Source organism: Nyctereutes procyonoides, unplaced genomic scaffold, assembly GCF_905146905.1.
Source record: "Nyctereutes procyonoides isolate TBG_1078 unplaced genomic scaffold, NYPRO_anot_genome, whole genome shotgun sequence".
In the NCBI taxonomy this organism is placed as follows: Eukaryota; Metazoa; Chordata; class Mammalia; order Carnivora; family Canidae; genus Nyctereutes; species Nyctereutes procyonoides.
In genome coordinates, this window is record NW_026575052.1 from 4347529 (window position 1) to 4373025 (window position 25497).

A 25497-nucleotide genomic window follows, 5' to 3' on the forward strand; every position below is an offset into this window, starting at 1 on the left:
GAAAAAAAAAAAAAAAGGCAGCCCTGCCTGTTATTTGAACTCAAACTACTCAAACTCGGACAGACAGAACTCAAAAAGCAAATCAACAGTCTTGGCCATCTTCTGGCTGAGGCCTGGATATGGATTATCCACATAGGACTCTTACTCTATTATCTTCATCAAAACTAGCAGCACAGTGGGGGCCATGAAACCCACATAAACTGCTCGAGCACTGTCTTTCTAGGGAGAAGAATGAACTAATGTGAAAGCAAAGCAAAGGTAACCAAGCAAAAGTTAGGTGCTGACCAAGGACCCTGAAGATGACACTTTTCTTTGCCCGGGCTCATTTGCTGTGTATGGAAATTTCCTAGATATTTTAGAGTTTAAAGAGGAATATGCAATCTGAACCCATTTCTCTGAAGCTGTTTTCTTGAAGATCATCAGGCCAGAGAAATGTGATTAGCTGTGAAACCTGTACTGGGTTATTACTTTGGTAAGACCGCATTCTCTTCTCCTGCTAATCTTAGTAAGCGTGTAAGACAACACAGAGACCTGTTTTAAGCAAATACCGCGAAGTTCCCCAGGAGACTGAATGTTATCAATATATTTGTGTGTGCCTGGCATCCAACCTTAAGTATGCTTTTATAAGAAATGGTAGGCAATTTAAAAAATAAATCCAATGAATCTTCTCTGAAAAAGATTCCCCAGGAAATTCTCTTAACAAACAATAAGGGAAGAGAAAGGAGTGGCAATTAGTATCACTCTGCCTCGTACTTTTTAGTCCAGATGGGCCACATCATATGTTCTTGGCTCTGACAAAGTCTTACGGGGAAAGGTTACTGAAAAGCATCTATATTTCCTAGGTTGCCAGGATTTACGTGGGGAAGGCTGGTATTTAATTACCACAGAGCGTTCCCTGAACAGCAGGGCTCAGCCAAACTACCATAATATCTGTCAGCATTTGGTACACTAAATCCCATCCTGTATGATTAGCTGAATCAAAGCAGATGTCTTAGAAGGACGGCTGGAATACTTGACATGTACCGAACAAAGACAAAAAGCAAAGGGCCAATATCCATAGTGACTTTTCCTTTTATGGAAGGTCATTTTAGGAAGAAGCTTCGATCACTGGTTGTGGTCCAACCTACTCTGTTTTGATTTTATCCCAGGTTTTCTGAGCCTGGCCAGCAGAGCATACTGCCTGAGTGCGGTTCTGGAATCTGACAACCCTGGCTGATGCCTGGCTACCCAACTACCTATGTGTTTTTTTTTGGAAGTCCCTTAACCTCCCTGGGCCTAGGGCCACTGACTGTGCTCTACGGCCGTCAGGACCAGTCAGCCTTTGTGATGATCCTCTGTGATTTTTTCCCCGTGTCTGAGGACTGCTAAATGATTATTTATGAGTTTTCTTTTTTTTTTTTTTAAAGATTTTATTTATTTATTCACGAGAAACACACACACACAGAGAGAGAGAGGCAGAGACATAGGCAGAGGGAGAAGCAGGCTCCAGGCAGGGAGCCGGACGCAGGACTCGATCCCAGGTCTCCAGGATCACGTCTTGGGCTGAAGGCAGCGCTAAACCACTGCACCACCGGGGCTGCCCTATTTATGAGTTTTCTTAGTATCAACTCACTTTATTTAAATTTATATTAAAAAACTGTATCACTGTTAGACTTTCATTAGTAATTATATTTTTCTGGCATAACAGCTGTTACTGTGGGAGACTGTTCCTGCCCAGAACGTTCCTACTGAGCAGATACTTTATATACATGTACACTCGTAATGCTGGGAGCTGGCAGCAGCACACCTGTGCCCCCTTGCTGGACAAGGGTTAATGTGCATAAGCAGTGACTAGAAACTCCACTGCCGTCCCCAGTGAATGAGCTCAGCAGTGGTGCAGAGATGGGCTGCGTCCTGCTAGCAGATGGGAGTTAATGTCTGAGGGGTGGGCACCTCACGCCAGATGCAGGAACCAGGCGACATATGATTCCCGATGGGAAGAAAACTCAGAAATGTACAGAACCTGTACTACACTTGGGAGTTTTAGGCACATTTACCCAAGGAAAGGAAGTGCAACACCTGGTCTCCTGGCAGACCACCAGCTCAGCTGTGGCAGGCAGGCCGCGGAACCAGAGCCTAAGTGTCTAAAGCCTAACAAGGAAGGAAATGCTTACCTTCTCTGCATGATCTTCGGAAGGTCAAGGTAGAGTCAATTTCATTCTTAATCTTGATTAAAGCATCCAACACCATAGGACCACATCTGACCAAAAACAACAAAACACTCCGGTCACATTGACGGGATGTCCAATCTTCCTGCCCTTTGTTGTAATAGGACCTGAGACATCTGCATATGTCAGCTGCTCTTCTAACCCATTTGGCTTTCTCAGGGCACACTCAGAATTTTTTTCTGTACTTCTATTTTTATGTTATCCTTACTCTAAGCACTGCGGAGTCACGCTGCGTATACATTTCTAGGAGAAGGAAAGCTACAGGGGTAGAGACAGTCCCCCACTCCTAAGCGCTGTGAGTGTCCATGTGCGTGGGTGCAGCAGGTGGGAGGAAGGGCAGTAGTCCTGGCTTGGAAGCTGGAGTGCAGGCCTGGTGGCAGGGAGCCTGGTCTGAGTCCTGGCTTGGACGCTTCCCAGGTTCTCGGCAAACCCCGGCTTCAGCTCCTCACCGACAAAGCAGAGAGCAGTACCTACATCTCATGGGACTACTGCAGGTGAATTAACACACGGGAAGATGAAAGGGGGAGTGTCTGCCACATATTTAGTTTAACCATGATCATCATCATGCAGAGAGTGCAGCTCTATGGACTCGTTTGCTCTCTGAGCCTCTTTCTTGACCTGTAAAATGGAACTAATATTTATGTCACAGGATTATTACAAAGATGAAACAAAACTGCGATTTTCATGGCATCTGGTACACAGACAAGCACTCAACAAACCTATTTCCTGGCTGCTGCTCTGTGCCTCTCAGTACTTTGCTATGCATGGCATTTAAAAACATATCCCCCTCCCCAAATATCCTTTAGCATTATCTAGGTTTTTTTTTCTAGCTTTACTGAGATATAATTGACAATGTGCAAATTTAAGGTGTACAGCACGAAAGTGTGGCACAGAATCTGGAGTGTTTATGTTGTGAAATGATCATCATGAGATTAGTTAACACACCGCGTTATCTGTACTTCTATCAGCAAAGTACAAATACCTCCCAGCCCTATCTCTGCTAACACTGGGAGCCGAGACCTTTAAAAACCTCTCCTAGTTTGAGAAGGGAGAACTACTACCATTGTCAGTGTTTTATCTGAGACCTCTGAAAATCGCAGTGGCTGAATATTTGTCATCAAGTCAGTGATTTTTCTTCACTCACGGTTTATTCAAAATCTATTCTGTGCCAGGTCCCATTCTGGGTGCTGGAGGCGCACCGGAGAGCAGATGAACATCCACACCTGCGTGGCCTGTTCCTTCTAGTTGACTACTGCTGGAGACAGTCCATCCATGGTCTTTGCCTCTTTGTTTGAGATCTTGGGAATGTTTTTTAAAGCGCATTTTTTAAAAGCTGTGAACCTTTCACCTTCTCGCTCTCAATATTCCTGGTCACCAAATGTGTAGTTTCAACACCAGCTAGGTGTCCTACATTGTAACCTAATCTGACACCATGGACCCAGAGACAGCACCACATGCCACAGGTCCCACTGAACTGCCGCACCCTCCTCAGACTGCAAGTTTGGGTTGTCACCTGTGCTCTTAGATGACTGGCTATAAATCACATTCTCATAATCCCCTTCTTAGGTTTGGTAATTGCTAGAGTGGCTCACAGAATTCAGAGAAATAGTTAACTTACTAGACTGTGATTTAGTAGAACAGGCAAATGGAAGAGATGCACAGGGCAAGGGAAGGGGGAACAGGGCCATGTCCTCTCCCTGCACCTCCACGGGTTCACCCACCCAAGCTCTCTGAACCCCACATTCCAGGGATTTTATGGAGTCTTCAGTGTGTAGGCACAACTGATTACAAACTGGCTGTTGGCTTAAGTGATTCGACCTCTAACCTCTCTTGCCTCCTAGGTCAAGGGGCAGGGCTTTGCGTTCTAACTCTCTAAACACAGGGTTGGTTCCTCCCAGTTATCTAGATTTCTAAAAATCATGTCATTAACATAAACTGACGGCTGAAAGGGGCTTGTTATGAATAACAAAAGATAACAATAACAAAAGGTAACTTGCTTTTACCTTTATTATATATCTGGAGCTATTTCAGGAATTGGGAGCAAAACCAAAGTCTTAAAACATGACCCTATAGCTCTGAACACTTAGGATTACATGGGTTTTAGGAGCTGGAAACCCTGGACAAGACCAAAATATATACCACAAATTTTTTATATCTGATGCTAACCCTGCCCCTCCCTCACTGGCAGCTTTAAGCAACTGGCTATCTAACTTCTAATTTGGGTAATGGAATTTTTAAAACGCACAGATTTAAATGCTTAAATGTGCTTTAAAGGTGTCAAACTGATCACCTTTGCCTCTTACGATATTATCACTGTTAAATCTAAAAAGACCACACTCCTTCCTGAGGTTTCATGAATACTTAGAAATTTCTAAGTTTTTACACCTTTAAAAAATTTTTATTACATATTATATATCATTTTTTAAAATTTTTTTATTTATTTATGATAGTCACAGAGAGAGGAGGAGAGAGAGAGGCAGAGACACAGGCAGAGGGAGAAGCAGGCTCCATGCACTGGGAGACCGACGTGGGATTCGATCCCGGGTCTCCAGGATCGCGCCCTGGGCCAAAGGCAGGCGCCAAACCGCTGCGCCACCCAGGGATCCCTATATCATTTTTTTTAAAAGGAGGGGGCAGAGGGAGAGGGAGAGAGAACGCCAGGCTCCATGCCCAGTGTAGAGCCCAACTCCGGACTCCATTCCAGGACCCTGAGATCATGACCTGAGCTGAAACCCAAGTCAGATGCTCAACCAACTGAGCCACCCTGGCGCCCCTACTTTTTGTTTTTAAATTATTCCCGCTCAAATTGTAAAAACTGTTAATTGCCCCAAATCACTGACTAAACCTACTTTTGCTTCTGATTTGTGATACTTATTTCCGGTATTCCATGTTAGAATTTCATTAAAGTGTAGTCTATTTTGGAACTTTTAAACATTCTAATGATCTGTCTATTCTTGTCCTGGCATATTTTAAATGACAACAATCTTCTTTGTTAATCAAAGGACTGTCACTGCCTACCGTTTTCCTATGGAAGGACAGTTGGTGCTTAAATTCTCTATTACACACAAGGCTGCAAATGTTTTCTGTACACAGAAATCAAGTTGTTTTGGCTGTGTCCCTTGCATTATTGTCATATGAATTTTAGGATCTGCTTCTCAATTTCTATAAAAATGACTGCTGTGTTTTTGACAGTGATTGTGTTGAATTTGTAAGTCAGTTTGGGGGCATATTGCCACCTTAAAAATATTGCCTTCCAGGGGTGCCTGACTGGCTCAGTCAGTAGACTTAGTCTCAGGGTTGTGAGCTGGAACCCCATGCTGAGTGTAGAGATTACTCAAAAAAAAAAAAAAAAAAAAAAAAAAAAAAAAAAGTCAACGCACAAATATGGGATGTCTTTCCATTTATTTAGGTCTTTAATTTCATTTCAACAAAGTTTTATAGTTCTCAGTGTACTGTTTTTGTAATGGCTCCTAAGTATTTTATTCTTTTTGATGTTATTGTAAGTGGAAACAGTTTCTTACTGGGTTGTTCACTGTTAGTACACAGAAATATAGCTGAGTTTTCTATACTGGTCTTGTATCCTATGTCCTCACTAAACTAATTTTAGTTCTAGTTTCCTGGTGTGGGTTTGTTAAGATTTTCTATATATAGTGCCATATAGATCCTCTTCATAGAGGATCTTTAGTTTCCTATTTTTCCTCTTGCTTAATGTCTTTGGTTAGAGCCTGCAGTAAAATTCTGGTTAATGCTAGTTAAAAAAAAAAAAAGCCTTTTTGCATATTGACCTTCTATTGTGCAACCTTGCTAAATTTACTTATGATCTTGCAGTTCTGTAGATGCTTGGGAATTTTCTAAGTAAGTGATAGTATTATTCGTGACTAGGTACAGTTTTATTTCCTCCTTTCCAAACTTCATGCTTTCTTTTTTTTTTTTTTAATGATAGTCACACCGAGAGAGAGAGAGAGAGAGAGAGAGAGAGAGAGAGAGAGAGAGGCAGAGACATAGGCAGATGGAGAAGCAGGCTCCATGCACCGGGAGCCTGATGTGGGATTCGATCCCGGGCCTCCAGGATCGTGCCCCGGGCCAAAGGCAGGCGCTAAACCACTGCGCCACCCAGGGATCCCAACATGCTTTCTTTTATACTTGCCTTTAAGATACTTGTTAGAATGTCTAGCAGCAGCATCCTGAACAAAAGGCCAGGAGTGGACGTCCTTGCTTTGTTCCTTACGGGCAAAGCAGCCATCTATTTCACAATTAAGTGTGCTGTGAACTCATAGGTTTTTCCAGAAATTCTCTTTATCTGGTTGAGGAAGTTCCCCTCTTCTTCTATTTTGCAAGTTACAGTTTTTCTCCTTTATCCTGTTATGGTGAATTACACAGATTCACCAATGTTAAACCAACTTTACATCTCTGGGACAAACTCAAACTTGGTTAGGAAGGCATCAGCCTTTTTACAGTTATATTTGATCTGCTGAAATTTTCTTGAGAATTTTTGTGTCTGTGTTCAAAAAGATACCAATCTGTAACTTTCCTTTTTGTAATGTGTTTGTTATATTTTGGAATCAGGTTTTGATGGCCTCCTAAAATGAACTGGGAAGTGATTATTCCTTGTTTATTTTCTGAAAGGATCTTATACTGGTGTTCCATTTTTCTTAATTGCTTGATATGATTAATCAGTGAAGCCACCTGGGCCTGGAGCTTTCTTTGTGAAAAGGTTTCTGATAACACATCTACCTATAGCCAAATAGCACTATTCATCTTTTCTATTTCATCTTTATGTCAGTCTGGTAGTTTTATTTTTCAAGGAATTTGTCCACTTCATCAAAATTATTGAATTCACTCCCATAAAATTATTTATAATACACTTTTAGTATCATTTTTAAAAAAGTTTTCTTTATTTAAGTAAACTCTATGCCCAATGCGGGGCTTGAACTCATGATTCTGAGAACAAGAGTTGCATGCCCTTCCTACTGAGCCAGCCAGATGCCCCCACTTTTAGTATCATTTTAATATCTACAGGATCCATACTGATATCCATTCTTTCTGTTTTGCTACTAGGATTTTGTTTTTCTTCTAATTTTTGACCAGTCTGGCTAGAAGATGATCAAATTTAAAAAAAAAATATTTTCAGGGGATCCCTGGGTGGCTCAGCGGTTTAGCGCCTGCCTTTGGCCCAGGGTGCGATCCTGGAGTCCTGGGATCGAGTCCCAGGTCGGGCTCCCAGCATGGAGCCTGCTTCTCCCTCCTCCTGTGTCTCTGCCTCTCTATGTCTATCATAAATAAATAAATAAACAAATAAACAAACAAATAAATAAATAAATCTATCTTTAAAATAAAATAAAAAAATAAAAAATATTTTCAGAGAAACAACTGGTTTTGTTTTCTCTATTTATCTCTTCCTCATGACCCACTGTTGTGCTTATTATTTTTCCTTCTACTTACTTTGAGTTTATTTTGCTCTTTTCTACATTTTTAAGGTGGCTTAGATAGCTGATTTAAAACCTTTCTTTTTTTTTTTTAAAGTACAAGCCTCTGAAGCTACAAATTTTCCTCTAAGCACTGCTTTAGATGCATCTTGTATATTTTAAATGCTCTATTTTCATTATCATTTAGTTCAATATACATTTTCGTTTCCCTCATGGTTTCTGCTTTGATGCCTGGGTTATCTGTTACTGCTTTCTAGTTGAATCCCATTGTGGTCAGAGAATACACTCTAGAAGATTCCAAATTTTTGGAATATATTGAGATACATGTGTTTTGCAACCATTTGGTGTGGTATTTCAAAAATATTAATTAGATCAAGATGATTGATAATGTTCAGATTATGTCTTTACTTTTTAGTTGTTCTATCCACTGTTGAAAGAGCTACAGATGTTTATGTGTTCCTTAACTCTTGAAATCCTCCAATTCTGCCAACTTTGAAGCTTGGCTATTAAGTGGACACAATTGTGAGACATTCCTGATAAAATGATCCTTTATCATTCTGAAATGTCCTCTTATTTCTGGCATAATCTTTGCCTTTAAGTCATCTGATTTTACCATAGCCACTCTACCTTTTTTGTTTTATAAGATTTATTTATTTATTCATGAGAGACACAGAGGGAGAGGCAGAGACACAGGCAGAGGAAGAAGCAGGCTCCTTGTAGGGAGCCCAACTGGGACTCAATCCTGGGACCCCGGGATCAAGGATCTGCCTGAACTGAAGGCAGACGCTCAACCGCTGAGCCATCCAGGCGTCCCACCCACTCTACCTTTTTTTTTTTTTTTTAAAGATTTTATTTATTCATGAGAGACACACAGAGACAAGCAAGACATAGGCAGAGGGAGAAGCAGGCTCCCTGTGAGCCTGATGTGGGAATTGATCCCAGGATCCTGCCCTGAGCTGAAGGCAGACGCTCAACTGCGGAGCCAGCCAGGCATCCTGCCACTTTTTTTTTTTCTTTTAAAGATTTTATTTATTTATTCATGAGAGACACAGAGAGAGGCGCAGAAACACAGCAGAGGGAGAAGCAGGCTCCATGCCGGGAGTCCGACGTAGGACTCAATCCCGGGACCCCAGGATCACGCCCTAGGCTGAAGGTGGCACTAAACCGCTGAGCCACCTGGGCTGCCCGTCCCACCACTTTCTTATGCTTAGTACAGTTTGCATGGATCCTTCCATCCTTCCTTCCTTCCTTCTTCCTTCCTTCCTTCTTCCTCCTCCTCCCTCCTCCCTCCCTCTTAAAAATTTTATTTACTTATTCATGCTCACAGAGAGAGGCAGAGACACAGGCAGAGGGAGAAGCAGGCTCCTTGTGGGGAGCCCGATGCGGAACTTGACCCCAGGACCTTGGGATCATGACCTGAGCCAAAGGCAGACACTCAACCACTGAGCCACCCAGGTGCCCCAATATCTTTTATTTTCAACCTGTCTTTATATTGTTAAAAACAAAACAACAGGCCCCAAATGGAGTCACTTATGCCAATCTCATGTCATCAAACTGAGACAACTTAACTGCAGATTTGGTTCTTCCAGAAATGGAATTTAAAACCAGTTAATCAGAAATCATCTAGTTGAGTATCTGCCTAATTGACTCTGCAATCCCATAAAGGAAAGTGATCTTGCCATAACCAATCTGCTTTTTTGTTCTTCCCACTCCTGTCTGCCTGTAAGTCTTTCATTTTGTACAGTTCCTTTTGTTTCTTTTCCTTTTTTTAGAAGATTTGATTTATTTATTCATGAGAGACACACTGAGACAGGCAGAGGGAGAAGCAGGCTCCCTCCAAGGAACCCAATGCGGAACTCGATCCAGGACCCCTAGGATCACGCCTTGAGCCAGCCTTGAGCCAAAGGCAGATGCTCAACATTGAGCCACCCACGTGTCCCTCTTTTCTTTCTTTTAAGTAGGCTCCATACCCAGTGTGGAGCCCACCATGGCGCTTGAACTCACAACCCTTAGATTAAGACCTGAGCTGAGATCAAGAGTTGGATTGTTAACTGACTGAGCTCCTATCTGCTAGGATGGATGTTTCCTGATTTCTGAATGGTTAAATAAAACTAATTAGGATCTTCAAAATTTACTTAGTTGAATTTTGTTTTTAATAATAATTAAAGTGCGTTTCTTTTAAGTAGCATCAAACTGGGTTTTGCTTTTTATCTATTCTGACAATCTTTGCTGTTTAATTGGGAGTGTTCAGTGCCTTTACATAATTAAAGGTATAATTAAAGGTATAATTATTAAAGGTATAATTATTGATGTGATTGGATTTGGGTCTCCCATCTATTTGTCCCAAAATTTTATTTTCTGTTCTTTTCTGCTTTAAGTAATATTTTTCTTTATTTTTTTAAAAAGATTTATTTTATCAAGAGAAAGTGAGTGTGTGAGGGGAGGGGCAGAGGGAGAGAAATCCTCAAGCAGACCCCACACCCCTCCCCATATGGAGCCCAACATGAGACTCAATCTCAGGACCCTGAGATCACGACCTGAGCCAAAACCAAGAGTCAGAAGCTCAAACTACTGAGCCATCCTGGTGCCCCTAAGAAATATTTTTAGGTTGAATAAATATTTTTGGAATTCCATATAATCTATATGTTGGCTTTTCAGCTCTCTCTGGTTACTTTAGAATCATAATGTACATCCTTAACTTTATGATCTATTTAGAGCTCATATTGTACCATTTCACATAAGACCTTCCAACCTTATAGGTCAACCTATTCCCAGCCTTTATGCTAGTTCTCATAGGCATTACATCTGTATAAATTGTGTGTTACACAATATAGTATTATAATTTTGCTTTCAACAGTCATATATATACTTTAATGAAATTAAGAAGAAAAATGTTTAAATTTACCATAATTAGTGCTTTTCACTCCTTTTGCAAGAGCCAAGTTTCTTTAGCCTAAATAACTTCTTGCATTTCATGTAGCACAGGTCTTCTGGCTATGAATTATTTTTTGTTATCTGAAAATGTCTTCATGTCATCATTATTTTGCTGAATGCAGAATTCTGGTTGATAGTGTTTTCTTTTAGTAAGTTAGAGATGTCATTTCATTGTCTTTTGGCATCTATAATTTCTGAGGAGTAGTAAACAATCATTTGTATTGTTTCCCGGGATGTTACATGTTTTCCCCTTTCAGGATTTTCTCTTTGCTTTTGATTTTCAGCAAATTTGACTATGATGTTCCAGGGTGTAGTTTTCCTTGTATTTAACCTGCGTGGGATTCACCAAACTTTTTGGATATGTCAATTAGGTCTTTCAACAGCTTGCGGTGAATTCTCGGCCATTAGTTCTTCAAAAAATTTTTGCCTGTTTTCTTTCTTCACTCTTTCTAGGACTCCAATTACGTATATTAGACCTTTTTATATTGTTCTATAGATCAATGAGGTTCTTTTTAAAAAACCTTTTTGTTAAGAATAGATAATTTTCTATTAATGTATTTTCAGGATCACAGGGTCTTCAGACTGTCATTCCCAACCTACTGTTAGCCTATTCAGTGAATTTTCTATTTCAGATATTGCTGTTTTTCACTTCCAGATTTTCCATGTGGTTATTTTAAGTTTCTATTTCCCTGCTGAGATCTCCTATCTCAGGAGCATCTTTTCCTTTATCTGTGAATACAGGTGTAACTACTTAAAATCCACATATGCTAATTCCAACAACTGGAATGCTTCAAGGCTGGCTGACCTCCACTGATTATCTTTCCACTTGAGTTTGGGTCATATCTTGGAGTTCTTTGTATGATTAGTGATTCTGGACTGTACACTGGACCTCATGAATAACATAATATAGAAACTCTGGATTTTATTCTCTGGAAAGCACAGTTCTCTAAAATACTTTTAAAATCTAAGTAGGCTCCATGCCCAACATGGGGCGTGAACTCACAACCCTGAGATCAAGAGTTGCATGCTCTACTGACTGAGCCAGCCAGATGCCCCTGATTTTTTTTTTTAAGACTTTATTTATTTATAGTGAACCACCCATGAGCAGGGAGATGGACAGAGGGAGAGAGACTCTCAAGCACTCTATGCAGACTGTGGAGCCTGATGCAGGGCTCAAACCCACAACCCTGAGATCATGACCTGAACCGAAATCAAGACTTGGCTGCTTAACCAAGAGAGCCACCCAGGCACCTCTGATTTTTTTTTTAAAGCAACAATTAAAAAAAAAAAAAAAAGCAACAATTAACATGAGCTGAACTTTCACCTTGGGCAGTTTAAAATAGAATTTGGCCCCCTCCCCCCTTTGTGTTTATTTTTTAGGAGCTTCCTCCATTTTCTGGTTGTTGTGGTGGCCATACAATGTATCTATGTATCTTCTAGCTGTTCACACTAGTAAGTCTGGTTTTATGGAGTTTTTGTCCCTGTACCACCCATCGACTGGGGCTTGCCCTCAAGTAAAAGCATGCAAAACCCAGTTCATTCACCCGGTAACATTCTGTTCTTCCAAGTGCCTCCTGTGATGGCTATTCTATGCTCGCAGGTCATTACTTCTGTTTTTGTCCAGAGTTTATAGCTGCTATTTGTGGGAGGGACAGTCTGATGAAAGCTATGCTATGACTGGAAGTGCATGTAATTCCTCTTTAAATCTTTTATCATTAAAAACTACTTATGAATTTAACTCTTCCAGTTTTAGTATCATTCTGTAAGTTCCGATTTGCAGTGCTTTTATTTTCTAAGTAGTTAATGATATTCTATACTACTCCTTAATGAAGTAGTTACTTAAAAGAGTGCTTTTTAATTTCCAAGTAGTTTTTTGTTTTTAATGTGAATATTTATGGTCAGAAAATGTGGCTTGTACAATTTCTTTTTCTTTGGGTTTTACTAATGATTTTTGGTTGCGGAGTATTTGGTAACTGTCTGCTTGACAAGAAGGTCATAGACCAACTAACTCCACTGCTTAGAATTTACGTGTTGATACAGAGTTAAAGAATACATTGAGAGTAGTAGTTTTTAAACCTCTTTTTGGCACCACAGAAGCCTTTGTTTAAAAGAAAAAACACTGACAAATATTCACTGACAAATAAAATAGAACAGTTCTGGTTATGGTGGAGAGGGGAGGAGTGGGGAGGCAAGAGCCCAGCTCACTAGGTTCTTCTCTCCCTTTGGCTCCTGCAGACATCCTTCAGGGTGGAAACCGGGGAGAGAAGAGTGGCTCAGAGAGAGGTGGGGGACTCAACCTGCTGTTGCTGCCTTTGAAGGTGGGAACTATGAGCTACAGAGCACAGTGGCCTCTAAAAGCTGGGACTTGCTCTCAGCTTATAGCCAACAATAAAATAGGGATCTTAGTCTTGCAACTGTCAGGAAGTGAATCCTGCCAACAGCTTGAAGGAATAGAAAATGGATTTCCCTGTAGTGTCCACAAAGGCACATGGCCTGCTGAGACTTCGATTTTAGTCTCATGAAACGTTTACCAGACTTCTAACCTGCAGAACTGGGAGGTAATAAATTGATGTCGTTTGTGGTACTTTATTAGGACAGAAATAGCAAAAATAATACAGAAGTCCACATTTTTGTTATTATTTTAACTACATCCTTATCTTGTCCTATCACCATTCTAGCTGAATTTCTGGAGTCTCTCCAGCTTTACCAGTACTCCTATAAATCTGTCATCCTCTCATTTGGGGAAAGGAAAGGTATTTTACAAAAGTTATTCCTCTTGGTATTAGCTATCTTTTTTTTTTAAAGTAGGCTCCATGCTCAGTGTGTATTTCAACGTGGGGATTAAACTCAAAACTCTGAGATTAAGACCTGAGCTGAAACCAAGAGTTGGATGCTTAACTGACTGAGCCACCCAGACACCCCTGGTTATCTTTTTGAATCAGGTACCTACTTCATTCTCCTTTGAAAAAGAGACGATAAATTCCAGAGCCACTGAGTGGTCTATTTTTAAACCTTCCAAGGATGTGAAAATCATATCCCTGAATCAGATCGAGAGTTCCCTTTTACTTATCAAATACCTAGCTCTCACAGAGATACTCACTTATTCAAATCAATTTCATAAGTCTGCATATGAGGTTTATCTCCAGTCTTGTCTGGGTCCCATCGGTAGATGGCAAATTTCTTGATTCGGGGAGCTGTGGCTGCCGCTGTTTGTGCCCCCCGGCAGGCCTGAAATTGAAAAAGTTCACAAGAAAGAAAAAAAACTATTAAAAATGCAAGATAAATCCTTCTGTTTAGCTGGCACCACACACTACCACACTGGATACAAACCCACACAATACTGACAGCCTTTTTTTTTTTTTAAGATTCATATATTTTAGAGTAAGAGTGCGTGCGTGCAGGCAGCAGGGAGGAGCAGAGGGAAAGAGAGAATCCTTAAGCAGACTCCACACTAAATACCTGAGATGGGGTTCCCTCACCACCCAGAGACCACAACCTGATCTGAAACCAAGAGTCAGACGCCTAACCAACTGAGCCACCAAGGTACCTCTGACACACAGTCTTCCTGAGAAAGGCAGCCATTCAATATCCAACAAATACTAAGCACTTAGCACATACTAGACATGGTGCTGGGGGTGAGTGAAACAGCACTTAATGAAATGAACTTTTTGCCCTCACAGAATCTACTTTGTACAAGCAAGAGAGAAATTAAATATTCATAATAAAGTACAAAGAGGGAAGAATACAGCAGAGACTTACACTAGTACAAGAGATCAGGGAAGGACCCATAAATGATACTCAAGCTGTGGCTTGACAAGTAGGGATTAGGGGAAGGAGTAGGGGTGTATAAACTGAGGGAAAAGGTACAGAGGCCTGGATGGGGAACAGCAGAGCACACCTGGGAGAACCAAGAGAAGTCCAGTAGGAGTGAGGGAGGCTTGATGGAAGTGCCAAATGTGAGGGCAAGATTTTGATTTTATCCTAAGAGCAATTTGATAGCACAAATTATCAGGTGGGTGACAAATTATCATCTTTATTTATTTTCTTTCAAAGATTTTATTTATTTATTCCTGAGAGAGAGAGAGAGAGAGAGAGAGAGAGAGAGAGAGAGGCAGAGACACAGGCAAAGGGAGAAGCAGGCTCCATGCAGGGAGCCCAACGTGGGACTCAATCCTGGGTCTCCAGGATCACACTCCGAGCTGAAGGCAGGTGCTAAACCGCTGAGCCACCGGGCTGCCCATCATCTTTATTTTTGAGAAGAATATCACTGTTTTGAAGGAGGCACTGTCAGATAACATATGGAAAAAACAGTAAAGCTCCTGCAGTTGTCAAAATGAGATGCTGGGGCTTTTAGGGGTCTTAGTCAGTCTGGGCTACTGTAATAAGACACCAAAGACTGGGTGGCTTATACAACACTTGTTTTTCATAGTTCGGGGTCTGGGAAGTCCAAGATCAAGAGTCAGGCAGACTTGGTGTCTGGTGAGGACTCTCTTCTTGGTTCACAAATGGCTGCTTTCTCGCTGTGTCCTCACGGGGCAGAAAAAGAGATATATATATATATATATCTTGAGCCTTTTCCTCTTTTTGTAAGGGTGCCAATCCCATCCTAAGGGCCCCACCCTCATGACCTAATTAAAAAAATATTTTTTATTTATTTGAGAGAGCGAGAGCGAGCAAGTGCGAGCGTAAGCATGAGTGGGGAGGAGGGGCTGAAGGAGAGGAGAAGCAGATTCTGTGATAAATAGGGAGCCCCACGTGGGGCTGGATCCCAGGACCCTGAGGTCATAACCTAAAGGGAGATGCTTAACCGACTGAGCCACACAGGCACCCCTGAATCTTCATTTTAAAGATGAGAAACAGGAGGCTCAGATATCAAGTGATGGGCCATGATAACAACTGATGAGAGGAGCCACAACTGGAACCCAAGTCTGCTTGTCTGACTCCTAAACACTGTTTATTTGTGAATATTTGCAGATCTTTTTTTGGTCCTATCTTCTTTTTATGTGTTAAAGTCCTTGAGGGCATGTGTATTAGAGTTCTCCAGAGAAACAGAATCAATAGTGTATATATTCACACATACATATAGTGCATATGTACACAGGAAAAAATATACACATACGTATTTACAAAAAGATTTATTATAAGGAATTGGGTCATGATTATGGAGGACCGGAAGTCCCAAGAGCTGCAGCTGGCAAGCTGGAGACCCAGAAGAGTGAATGATGTAAATCCAAGTCCAAGCTCGAAGGCCCATGAACCAGGAGAGCCGAGGATGTGGTTCTAGTCCAAAGGCCAGCAGGCTTAAGACTCAAGAAGAGTTGATGTTTCAGTTCAAAAGCAGTCAGGGAGGAGGAATTCCTTCTTATTTGGAGGAAGATGTGTTCTACTTATGCCTTTGATTGGATAAAGCCCACCCGTATTAGGGAGATCAATCTGTCTTACTTGGTCTATTGAGTTAAACGTTAAACTCACCCCAAAACACCCTCACACAAACACCCAGAATGTTGGACCAACTATCTGGGAACTCTGTGGGCCAGCTGACACATAAAATTAACCACTCACAGCATAGAACAGGTTACATTTTACACCTCCCACTGTACCAGTCCAGGCCTTTGCATACAGGAGTTCAATTCATGGTTAGGAAAAATTGAAGAAAAGTAAAAAATTACACTGGAATTTAAAATACAATAAAATTATATTTAAAAAAGGAAAAAAGAAAAAATAGCCAACCTTAACCATTAGACTAATACATACATGCTGTCCTCATCCCACAGCCCTTGAAGCTCTTTCCATCCAGGTGGACGACACCAGGTGGAGGCCATACCAAGTCCCCTGGACCCCACCCTGAGGGGGAAGAGCAGGAGTCCTATCAGTCCAAACAGCAACTAGCAGCTGAATCCTCAGTTTGTATGCAGACTACCTCCCAGCTCAGCTAGCTCTCTTACAAACTGGTAAAAAAAAAAGTGAAACTTAGGTTAACTGTTTAACTACAAAAAATGTGATGGTCTTATTCGCTGGCAAAAAGTGTCCTGAATTAGGGGCGCCTGGCAGTTAGTTGTGTGCCTTCAGCTCAGGTCATGATCTCAGGGTCTTGGATCGAGCCCCACATCAGGGTCCCTGCTCAGTGGGGAGCTTGCTTCTCCTTCTCCCTGCTCATGCTCTTCCTTGCTATCTCTGTCTCTATCAAATAAATAAAATCCAGAAAAAGTCTCCTAAGTGAGGCTGAAAATATAAACACATCAGCTCTCAGTATGAAAAAAGGAAATACAGGGATCCCTGGGTGGCTCACCGGTTTGGCACCTGCCTTTGGCCCAGGGCGTGATCCTGGAATCCTGGGATCAAGTCCCACATTGGGCTCCCTGCGTGGAGCCTGCTTCTCTCTCTGCCTGTGTCTCTGCCTCTCACTCTGTCTTTCATGAATAAATAAATAAAGACTAAAAAAAAAAAAAAAAAAAAAAAAGGAAATACAGAGAGATGAGAATGACAGTGAAGATAAAAGTAGTATTTTTCTTTATCACCAAATTGGCTCAGAATAGGCACAAAAAAAGTCATTTCTACAAATGAACATCTTCCACTAGGGAATCCAACTTTTTTTTTTTCTTTAAAGAATTAAAGGCAAGATTCTATTCTATTCCATTCTATTTATTTTTAAGTAAGCTCTATGTGGGGCTTGAACTCACAATCCCTGAGATCAAGAGTCACTCTCTCTACCGACTGAGGAGCCAGGTGCCCCAATAACTCCATTTTGTAAAAAGAAAGGAACATTTGCTTGACGCCACCTTGTGGCATTTAAGACGAAGTGGAGGAAGTTAAAAGATCACTGAAGATACTCCAGCAGCCTTTTGCTAGCTTACTGCTCCAACCTTGTTTTGGTTAGATTTAATGAGATATTATTCATTACAGTAAAATTCACTAATTTATAAACAAATTTTATAGTTTGATGAGTTTTTAGTTTGATGAGTTTTAATAAAGTGGTATAGCTCTTACCATAATTATGACAGAACATTTCCATCTAGAAAGTTCTCTAAGTGTTTCTTTACAATCAGAGCCCTCTGCCTACGCCTTGCAACTTATGTGCCTTCTATCATTACAGATTTGCCTTTTACAGAATTTCACATAAATGCAATCAGACAGGGAATCTTGGGTCTAGCTTCTTTCCCTCAACATAATGCTTCTGGGATTCACTCATGGTGTTGCATATATCCAGAGTTTGTTGCTTTTTTAAAAAATTAAACTTCTCATTTTGAGATCTAGAATAACATGCATTTATAAGAAATGAGACCCCTCATATCCTTTACTGTTTCCTCCTGTGAAAACACCGTCCAAAACTATAGCACAATCTCACAACCAGAACATCAACACTGATACAGTCAAGACACAGAACATTCCCATCCCCACAAGACCCCCAGAATTGCTCTATCAAAGCCACACCCACATCCCTTAAACCTCTCGCCCTACTCCTTAATCTCTAGCCATCACTAATCTGTATCCATTCTTGTCATTTCAAGAATGTTACATAAATGAAATCATCTAGTATGCGACCTTTTGGGATTAGCTTTCCTTTATTCAGCATAATTCTCTGGAGATTCATCAGAGTCGTGTGCACCCCGATAGTTGTTTCCTTTTCTTACGGACTAGTGTTTCAGGGGGTGGGGAGATGGATCCCAGTCTGTGTAGCCATTCTTCTGCTGAAGGTCATCTGAGTTGTTGCCAGTTTTTAGCTATAATGAATGAAGTAACAACATTTGTGAACATGTTTCCATTTCTCTGGGTTAAGTGCCCAGGAAGGTAACTGCTGGGTTGTATGACAGTTGCTTTTAGTTTTTTACAAAATTACCTATTTCCCAGAGTGGGTAGCTGCCTTGCCTGTAGTAGGTGGTAGTGAGAGAGGGACAAAATACTTTTAAACCATCTAACTCCTTCAAACTTTCTTCTTGCCAAAACATTAGTGAAGCCTGAACTCTCAAAAGAAGGTGGGACTTTGCAGTTGTCACTACAGTTCCATGGCAGTGAAGCCTGCTTTAATAGTCTGACAGAGGGCAACAGGCATCCGGCCCTATGAAGCTTGGCCTACTCCCACAAAGGCCTATTGAAGGTGAACGTGGTTACCTGCCACAGATAACCTCACCTTAATACCTGTTTTTAAAACTTAATATCTGCTTCATATCCACTCTACAAAAATGAAAAGGTCTAGACTTGATCATGCAGATCTTCCCAAAAGTGATTAGGTTTTTAATGAATCATTTAAATCATTAAATACTTATCATATGATTTGAGACAAAACCAATGCAAGGGTGCACCACAACAGTAGAGTACTATAAGGCAATAAGCCCTAACATAAGTTTTGGGGTACCCCAAAGTGTCACAAACTTTTTTTTTAAACAACTAATTTAAATTCATTATGTATATTTTATACAACACTTGGTGGGATAAAGGGGAAGGGCTTATTAGCTTACGGGAATGAGGAGAGAAGATGTGGAAATCAAAATCATCAGAGGAGGTTAAGGTTCTAAAGGGAAGGAGTTGGTTCATCTTGAGGGCTGTACTAAAAGTTAATCCAGAGGAATATGGCAGCTGTGATAAGAACAAATAAATTCATCTGACAGAGAAATCTAAAAATGTGTTATGTAGGTGACCTAGCAGAAGTTTAAAAAAAAAAAAAAAGAAAAGAAGGCTTTCATTCATCATTCATTGAGTCCTTACCATGTGTGGAATTTTGTACTAAATTGTCTCTAATTTTTACATCTTTACAATGGGAAGTTTTACTATTCTCAGTTAAAAAATGAAAGTAAAGGGATCCCTGGGTGGCTCAGCGGTTTGGTGCCTGCCTTCAGCCTAGGGCGTGATCCTGGAGACCCGGGATTGAGTCCCACATCAATCAGGCTCCCTGCGTGGAGCCTGCTTTTCCCTCTGCCTGTGTCTCTGCCTCTCTCTCTCTGTCTCTCATGAATAAATAAATAAAATCTTAAAAAAAAAAAAAAAAAGAAAAGAAAGTAAAAACCACACAACAAAGAGCCAGAATTCAAACACAGGTCCAAAGTTCGGCCCTTTACCCGGAGAAAACGCAAATCCAAAATAGAACAGCACAAAGAGATAATTCCTTTTCACAAACAAATCCAAGGAACACTCAACTCATACAATTAGCAAGGTCTTAGGTAGTAGCTGGCCCAGACCCATTCATTTGTTTATTTGTTCAATAAATATTTATAGAGTGGCTTCTATGTTCCAGGGACTGTTCTAGGCCCTGGGGATCAAGGACAAGACACATGTATATTCTGGTCCTCAGGGAGCTTACAGTGGCTGGAGGCACACATAACTAGCATTTACAGTGTGTGAGCTGGTGATAAGTGCAATGGGGCAGGGGTAACAATAAAAAGGAGGGGGTGGGGGTCCTGGCTACAACTCAACAATTCTAATTGGGTGGCCAGTGAAGACTTCACTGAAAAGGTGACAGCTGAATGAAAATCTGAAGGAGACAGGTAAGCAAGCTATGCCTGTACCAGGGGAAGAGTGAATCAGGCAGAGGGGGACGCTGAGCACAAATCTTGAGGTGGAAACGTGTTTAAGGAGCAACAAGATGGTAAGTGTAGTTGAGAATGGAGTGAGTGAGAGGGAATGGGAAAGGAAATTAGGACGTTACCAGGAGAACCAGATCATGTAGGACCTTGCAAGATTTTTTTTTAAAGTAATTTCTATGCCCAATGTGGGGCTCAAACTCAAGACTCTGAGATTGAGTCACATGCTTTCCTGACTGAGCCAGCCAGGTGCCCCCAGCAAATTTCTTTAAATGTACTTGATGGAGATTGTATATTTGAGATTCAAACTCTAGAGAATATATATATATATATTTTTTTTAAGATTTTTTTTTATTTTTAAGATTTATTTTAGAGAAAGAGAGAGAATATATGGAAGAAGAAGGGGCAAAGAGGGAGGGAAAGGATGAGAACATCAAGTAGTACTCTCATGACCCCAAGAGCACGTCCTGAGCTAAAACCAAGAGTCCAGTGTTCAACCAAATGAATCACCAGACACCCCCACCCCTACTTTTAAAAATTGAGTGCTGAGGCCAAATGTGGGCCTTAAACTCATGACCCTGAGATCAAGAGTTCCATACTCTGCCAACTGAGGCAGCCAGCCGCCCCTGCCTTGTAAGGGTTTTTGCTTTTACCCTGAATAAGATCAGGAAATTACTGAAGGTTTTGAGCAGAGGAGTGATAAAGTTAGACTGAAGTTTTGAAAGGATAATTTTGGCTTCTGTTTGAGAATCATTCAAAGATGAAAGCAAGAAAACCAGGTAAGAAATACAGTTTCAGCTAAGAGATGATGATGGCTTGAAACGGGCTGGTAGTTGTGGATGGTAGGAAGTGGTAAGTTTTTGAATATATTTTAAGAAAGAATTGAAGATTTCCTTAGACACTGGATGTGCAAGTGGGGTAAAGAACAAAGATGACTCCAGTTTTTGGCTCAAGGAACAGGGTATAAGAAGGATAAGTAGGGAAATGAAGTAGTAGATGGATATGGGTTTTTTTGTTGTTGTTGTTTTGTTTTGTTTTTTACAATAGGAGAGATTACAGCATGCTTGCATGCTGCTGATCTGATGGAGAAGGGAACACTGCCCATGGAGGGCAGAGCAGACTTACTGGAGAACCACCTTTGAATAAGCGATGGGATACAGCACGAGTGAAGGGTTAGCCATAGGATTCCTGCTCATCTTTCCCACAGTAACAGGAAGAAAGGGGGAATATCTGGGCAGAAACAGGGAGGTGGGCAGCAACTTGAGGTTTTTTTTTTTTCCTGTTATGGCCTCTCCAGCAGTTTGTTTGTTTGTTTATTTATTTCTCTCCAGCAGTTTAAACTATAAGCTCCAATGGAAGAGGATCCTTCAAAGGCATTTCAAGGCATTTCTTCCTGATCCATAAAACTAATGAGTACTCAAGGCTGAGTGTACCTTTCTAGAAAATCTTGGATGAGATTATCTTCATAGTTCATAATTAATTTAAGGAAGGAAGCAAGACAATTAACGACTGGACTGAACCAAAGTGAGGAGGATGAGAAGGGTGAATTCTGGATCAAGCTGAAGGCTCCCTGTTATTTCTTTAGGAAAGCTTCCTTAAGGAACAGGCTTGGAGCTCGATAGAGCAGACACAGATTTGGAGGTAGAAGTGAAAAGATGTAAAAGTGGAGAGGAAGAAGGCAAAGAAGTCTGTATAAACCTGAGTAAAACAGAAGGCACAGGCTTGTTTCTGAAATGTGTGAGTGGCACTGGTTCAAATCCAAGCTCTACCCTCTACCACTTAGTAGCTGTGTGTTCTTTGGCAAATTACTTAACCTCTCTGATTCTACCTCCTCTTTTGTATGGGAATGGGGAATATTAATGTCTACCGAATAAGATTAAACTCGAGGGTCAAGCTGCTAGCATAGCCCAGAAAATAATTTCTGATTTTCAATACAGGCAATATCATCAGTTTCTATATTATTCTAATTGGCAGATCAGTATCCTAAGACCTGCCAGTGCTAAGAGCTATGTGATCCACAAATGAGAGGGGGCAGTACTTGCCCTAACGTTGTTCACAGTCTAGGGGAAGAAATAAGGCAACACAATCACAGTTAAAACATTAGAGCCAAACACTTAAAGGCAGAGCTATGGCCCACCGGTGCAGACTAATGCATAAAAGGGATTCAGACGAGAAATCCTACTGTGTTGTAGGAACCTGAATATCACCCACAGATAATACACCAAACTCATTACTGCATTCTTCGGAGGAGGCTTTTTCCGGGAACAGACACACGTTCCTAGGAGGTGGAGGGACTCTTCCATTTCTCTGCCCTCAGGAAGTTCTGCAACTGCCTCACCTGGAATCACGAAACTGACCTATGAAACTAGCCTTCTCCTCAAGCCCTCCATGGAAGAGGGACTTGACTGAGCTTTACAACTCACTCTCATTGGTGGCGCTCTCAGAGCTTAACTGCTTGCTCAGCAACTATAAAAGAACTGGTAAACAAGGTCATTATTGGTCATCAATTTAGTGCTCAGAGGACACCGACCTGGGGCTCTGGTAGGCAGCCCTCCTTCCCTATCAACCCCTTTCCTGAAAGACTATGTAACAGGATCTGCCCGACTTCACCTACAGCAGGTCAGAATGAGCTAGTATTAGAAGGCAGGCCACCCGTCCTGTGTCGTAGGTAGGGCCGGAGCAGCATCTAAAATGAGACAGAGTCTCACGTTAAGTGCAAACCCCCCCCCCAAAAAAAACCCAAAAAACCCAAAAAACAAACAAAAAACAAAAAAAGAGAGAGAGAGAAGCACTGATCATTCTTGGTTCACCTGGGCCCACATCTGTGCTAGGAGTTTCCCCCCATTATTATGTTCCAACATAATAGGATTTAGGTCCTGGATCTACCAGTTTTTGGCTGCGATATTTTGAGCAAGGAAATTTTTCTTTATTTTTTTTTTTGGGGGGGGGCGGGGGAGGGCCCACCAGGGCACGGCGTGATCCGCCTCGTCCCCCGATTGGGGCCCAAACGTCCGGATTCGAATTCTGCTTCCAACAGCGTCACTCGCTTGTCATGTGACCTTGGGCAACACTCGAGACCCCCACCCCGTGCTTCCCCCCCTCCCCCCCGTATGTTTAAAAAAAAAAAAGTCGTCTCCGCCCTGGTAACCTCCCAGGTCGCGGCGAGGCGCGCAAGGATAACGGCCAGGGATGCTCCGGGCCTAGCCCCTTGCACTGCGCACTGGCAGCGGGTCCTCCCCTTCCCGGACGCCTTCCGCTGTGCCCCCTCGGCCTCCCCCCGGCCCCCGAGGCGCCGGGCCGCCTCCGCAAGTCCCCTGCCTGCCCGCTCCCCACCCCCGGCCCCGCACCTCACCTGCAGGCAGGCTCCGCCGAGGGCTGCAGCCGGGAACCGGCGTTTCAAGGAGACTCCGACCACCGCCGCCATCTTGGCTCCTGACGTCACGCCCCGCCCTTTAACCCCTCCGAGGTCGCACTCCGCCGTCGTCCCGTCGAGCACCGCGGCGCCGAGCCCCGCCTCCACCCGGGACCCGCTAGCCGCGTAGGAGCCGCCGAGTGGGAGGCGGTTCCGGTTTCCCGGGTGGGAGGAGGGAAGGCGGAGAAAGCCAGCGCGAGCGTGCGCAGTTGCGGGGTGCGCGGCGCATGCCCAGTTGGCCTCCCGCCTCCCTAAGGTGACCTTTAGCAGAAGGGGGCGGGGTCTGAGGGGGAGGGCGGGGGGAGGAGCCGGCCGGTCCGAGTCGAGTCCAGTCTCTTCTTCAGCCCCTTTTCTTTTCTTTTTTTTTTTTTTAATTTTTATTTATTTATGATAGTCACACACAGAGAGAGAGAGAGGCAGAGACACAGGCAGAGGGAGAAGCAGGCTCCATGCACCGGGAGCCCGATATGGGATTCGATCCCGAGTCTCCAGGATTGTGCCCTGGGCCAAAGGCAGGCGCCAAACTGCAGCGCCACCCAGGGATCCCTTCAGCCCCTTTTCTTCCTGAAAATTTGTCAGTAGTATCCCTCACCTCTTGGTGACGAGCTTAGTGGCTTTGCTCAGACATTTGTCAGACACACTGCGGTTTGTCCGAGACTGTAGGTGTCCTCACCGAGCCCTGGAACTCCGCAATCCCAGGCACGCCGGGAGGGGTGCTGAAGGAGCCCAGATGTCGGAAGATGATGGGTCATCCATCCATCCGTTCGTCCGTCCGTCCATCCATCCTCTCACCCATCAACCCACTCATTCATCCATCCATCCATCCAGCTATCTATCCATTCACCCAGCCATCTCCTATCCACCCACTCACCCATCTACCCATTCAGCCATCCACCCACTCATCCATCCATCTACCTATCCCCCCATCCACCCACTCACTCATCTACTCACTCATCCATCCATCCATCCACTCATCTATCTATCCACCCACCCAGGCATCTCCTATCCACCCACTCACCCATCCACCCACTTACCCATCCACCCACTCATCCATCCATCTACCTATCCCCCCATCCACCCACTCACCCATCTACCCACTCATCCATCCATCCATTATCTATCCATCCACCCAGCCATCCCCCATCCACCCACTCACCCATCTACCCACTCATCCATCCATCCATCCACTCATCTATCTATCCATCCACCCAGGCATCCCCCATCCACCCACTCACCCAACTACCCACTCATCTATCTATCCATCCACCCAGGCATCCTCCATCCATCCACTTACCCATCTACCCATTCACACATCCACCCACCCACTCATCCATCCATCTAGCCATCCCCCATCCACCCACTCACCCACCCACCCATTCATCCACCCATCTACCCATCCCCCATCCCCCAGCCATCCCTCAGCCATCCACTCACCCACCCACCCACTCATCCATTCATCTACCCATCCCCTCACCCCCCAGCCATCCCCTATCCACCCACTCACCCATCTACCCACTCACACATCCACCCTCCCACTCATCCATCCATCTACCCATCCCTCCATCCCCCTAACCATCGTTTATCCACCTACTCACCCATCCATTCTTCCATCTATTCATCCATCCCCCATCCACCCACTCACCTATCCACGCACCCACCCATCCACCCCTCCATCTATCCATCATCCATCTGAAGATACACCAGCAGCACTGCTCTGCACTGGGTGCTGGGAAGCTGTAGTGAGTGAGCAAGCTGGGCGCAGTTCCTACCCTCACCCGGCTTACTGTCAGATAGGCACACGACTCGGCACTCACACCTCACACCTCGGTGAGCTCCGCTCTGTAAAATAGTGGGGAGAGGGGAGCTGGCCCTTGGTGGCTTACTTAGCCATTTAGCACCAGAAACCATGGCTTGAACACCCGCAGTCTGCCTCGCCCTAGGCTCCATCGTCTCACTTAAGCCCTGCAACAGTCTTATATGAGAGTTCTGTGTGCGTCTGTCTC

At 43.0% G+C, this 25497-nt stretch overlaps 1 protein-coding gene across 1 annotated transcript in view; it reads right to left on the bottom strand.

The window, feature by feature from the left end:
• The window catches only part of SDHB (succinate dehydrogenase complex iron sulfur subunit B), a 32339-nt gene extending 8764 nt beyond the window's left edge, over nucleotides 1-23575 (bottom strand). The window contains exons 1-3 of the mRNA XM_055332302.1: nucleotides 23435-23575; nucleotides 13668-13795; nucleotides 2154-2239 (exon numbers count right to left, since the gene is read on the bottom strand). Coding sequence (XP_055188277.1) covers nucleotides 2154-2239; nucleotides 13668-13795; nucleotides 23435-23506 — 286 coding nt within the window. The 5' untranslated portion in view covers nucleotides 23507-23575. The remainder of the gene's footprint in view (nucleotides 1-2153; nucleotides 2240-13667; nucleotides 13796-23434) is intronic.
• Between the last annotated feature and the right edge of the window lie 1922 nt (nucleotides 23576-25497).